Source organism: Pygocentrus nattereri, chromosome 17 (genome assembly GCF_015220715.1).
Source record: "Pygocentrus nattereri isolate fPygNat1 chromosome 17, fPygNat1.pri, whole genome shotgun sequence".
Taxonomy (NCBI): Eukaryota; Metazoa; Chordata; class Actinopteri; order Characiformes; family Serrasalmidae; genus Pygocentrus; species Pygocentrus nattereri.
Genome location: NC_051227.1, coordinates 1,617,414 through 1,620,766, shown reverse-complemented (window position 1 = coordinate 1,620,766; position 3,353 = coordinate 1,617,414). Strand labels below are relative to the sequence as shown.

At 49.1% G+C, this 3,353-nt stretch overlaps 1 protein-coding gene across 1 annotated transcript; it reads left to right on the top strand.

Moving 5' to 3' along the window:
* Positions 1-727: 727 nt before the first annotated feature.
* zgc:162730 (uncharacterized protein LOC564559 homolog) lies at positions 728-3,028 on the top strand. Its single transcript, XM_017708887.2, has 2 exons — positions 728-880; positions 1,076-3,028. The coding sequence occupies exons 1-2, from the start codon at positions 851-853 to the stop codon at positions 2,054-2,056; spliced, it is 1,011 nt and encodes a 336-aa protein (XP_017564376.1). The 5' UTR covers positions 728-850; the 3' UTR covers positions 2,057-3,028.
* Positions 3,029-3,353: the final 325 nt, after the last annotated feature.

Sequence of the window (3,353 nt, the reverse complement as noted above, 5' to 3'; positions counted from 1 at the left end):
ATGAGTTATGTACAGAAAAATGAATAGATACGTACATTATCCCATGACTGAGAAAGCTGCACAATAGTGGGAATGAAGTTATACTAGAGCTTTTTGAACAAACATCCTGCTGGCCTTGTGTTTTGAAAGTGGTGTTTAAATCGGAGGCTTATGGCTTTCTGTACGTCGATAAAGACGGTATATTATTTATCATTTCAGAACTTGTTGCTGTTCCAAAAACTTAAATTATCGGACAAAGCATTTGATGGTATTTCAGTCTAGACTGAGTACATTATTAACTCTTAATTTGACAAGTGCTTCCGAACTTCTGGGCTTTCATCATTAACACCCGGACCAAAACGTCTTCTCCGCATCATGTATTATGGTCTGTGTCGCTGCGAGGCAGACCATAATAATCTCAGCTTTAATTACACCTTCCATGTTTTTTTTTTCTCTAGAAAGGAGATTCGTGATTAGCTTAGCAGCCGTTTAGTGAACTGTAATGAACTACCTCACGTAGGCAAACTCTAGAGATAGCGTGGGAACAGCGTTTCGCTCTGGGGACGATCGCAGCGGCTGCTTACAGTAAATGCGCTCCAGTGCTCCCGCTGGTGAAACTAAACATTTTCCCTGCCACCTCAACGTGACTGACTTTACGCCGCCTGGCCTTGACTACGGCTGTGTTGTGTATGGGAGGGCTGTACGGGAACTGAGCTTCACTCCTCCCCCTTCCCCGCTGTCCTTCCAGCCAGCCAGCCCAGCAAACCGAATATAAAGCGCGGGCGACCGACACGAGCTTCATTAAACTTACTCGCGTTCTCGCCACGCGTAGTTCTCACGGAAACTTTCAGACGACACGAATAACTTCGCTATGTCCGACACGTACGACGACATTCTTCGGGTAAGTTGGCTCCCACGGCGCCGTGCAGCGCTGAACTTTACTTCCCCTGAGGTTTTGTTTTTGTTATTTAGCGCAAGGCTAGCTCGTTTTTTCTTATCGAGCTAACTACGTGGCGGAGTTTGGGACCGGCTGCAGCGTCTGGTGTGGCTGTGAAAATACGGGGTTTGTTGACGTTGGTTTGTCTTCTGTTTTCAGAATCTGGTCAACATCGGTTTGAACGACCACTTCCTTCAGCAGAACGCCAAACCGATGGCGCCCCGCCGGCCGTCCCTGTTCTCGCCCAAGAGCCTCAGCTCAGAGCAACTGAGCGACGAGTGGCCGTTCGACATATGGAGCGAGAACTCGACCAGTAAACCTCAGCTTCCCTTCAGGTCCGACCGCTCCATGAGCCTCACTGACAGCCACCTCCCCAACTACGGCAGGTCCAAAGCTCCCGAGGTGCCCCCACCGCCCGGCTTCCCCCCGCTTGCCCCCGCGCCGTCCAACCGCTACAAGACAGAGCTGTGCCGGAGCTACCAGGAGTACGGCAGCTGCAAGTACGGCAGCAAGTGTCAGTTTGCTCACGGCGAGAGTGAGCTGCGCGGCCTCTACAGGCACCCCAAGTACAAGACGGAGGCGTGTCGCACGTTCTACAACTTCGGATACTGCCCGTACGGAGCCCGCTGCCACTTCATCCACGAGGAGAAGGCGACGGAGCGCAGGGCCCAGCAGCAGGAGGTCCAGCAGCAGCACCCGCGGATCCTGCGCCAGAGCGTCAGCTTCGCCGGCTTCCTCGGAGCTCGCAGCACCTCTCCTCCGACGCCCTACGAATCCACCGCCTTCGCCCGCGCCCCCTCGGTCTCCCCGCCGCCGGCCGACATTCTGTCCCCCGTCTTCGGTGACGCCTCTCGCGAGATGTTCCCCTTCCCTCAGAGCAGGAGGGGCGAGGCGGACCTGGGCCAGGTCCTGGAGCCTCGCAAATCCTCGTGCTGCGTCTGCGGCCACGGGAACAGCTTCCAGGCTTCGCACGGCAAGGAGAACCGGCACGCCATGCAACGCTTCGCCTCAGACGAGTCGCTCTCAGACCGCGAGAGCTACAGCAGCGCGGGAAGCGCGAGCGGCTCCGAGTCGCCCACGTTCGACAGCGCGAGCGGCAAGCGCCTCACTGTATTTGCCCGGATGTCGCTTTCTGAATGAACCTTTCCAGCCTTAGCTACAACATGGATTCAGCAACCGCCAGACGCGACTGTCCTCTCAATCCGCATTCCCCAGAAGGCCCGAGACGTCGCCTCCTGTTCGTTTCCTTAACCTACAGATGATAGGAAGAAATATTGACCGGCGCAGCAAAGTCCGCAGTGCTGTGAGAGGAAGCCCCCTCAGCGCTGAAGCTCCGTGTGTTTGATTTTGTTTGTTTGTTTGTGTTTGTTTTCTTTCCTACCGTCATGTCTTCCATTTGCTTGCTTGGCTCTGGCATTTGTGTTGCAAAAAGGCATTGACAAAAGCACTGAAGTGACATACAGTGTAGGAACTAGTGCTAAAAACACAAGCGGTGCTTGTGTCTGTGTCCATTCCCGAACGGTCAGCTGCCATAACTGAAGCGATTCATGAGCTACTCAACCAGCAATGTGACAAACTTGAAAAAAAAAAATGCTGAATAGCTATAAAAACGTACTCACTAAGAAATGCACTTTACACATCTATACTGGGAGAACTGTAGCATTTAACCAAAGCATTATGATCTCATGTGCCTACTTTGTCTTTGTACGAGGACAGCCGTTTGAGAAACCTCCTTTTTTTGTTGGTAACTTAAACTTGCTGTCCCCAACACACGACAAATCTAAAACGACATATTTATGATTCGACTGTCGGACGAGACCTGTTTTATAATGTTTTCACAAACTTCCTTTGGGTCCTTCCTCGACTTGTCTTTCATCAGGGACTGTAACAATACAGTATTTCTCTTGTGTAGTTTGCTTTCATTTGCAATGTTTTTTGTAATTGTATAGACTTAACTAAAGTATTTATTAAGTATTTATTAAAGTAATAACAATGTATTTTCTACTTATTTATCAACCAGTGTCAAGGTACAAAAAGTGTTGCCACAGAATGATGGATTTATTCTTAATTAACCAAAATTATGAAATAAATGCAAATGATGTGGACAGATAACTTGGGCCATTTTTTTTGTCTCCTTTTTAAACATTCAGCACATAACACCCAATACAACACTGTGTACTAAGCACATAACCCCCGAAATGGCATTGAAAACATCGCCTGCTAAGGCCACATTGCACCTATATTGTCCATTTCAGTCTGACTGTCCCTCTGGCTTTAATAAAGTGACATATCCATCTTTTGCACTCATAAGAATGAATGCTGCTCCCACAGAACTAATCAAAAGTTGGGACATACTTAATGTATGTTTTTCATAGTAGTAAAGATTCTGAGACAAAGGCTTACGTTTAAGTGCTTGAAATTTGTTTGTAGGACATAT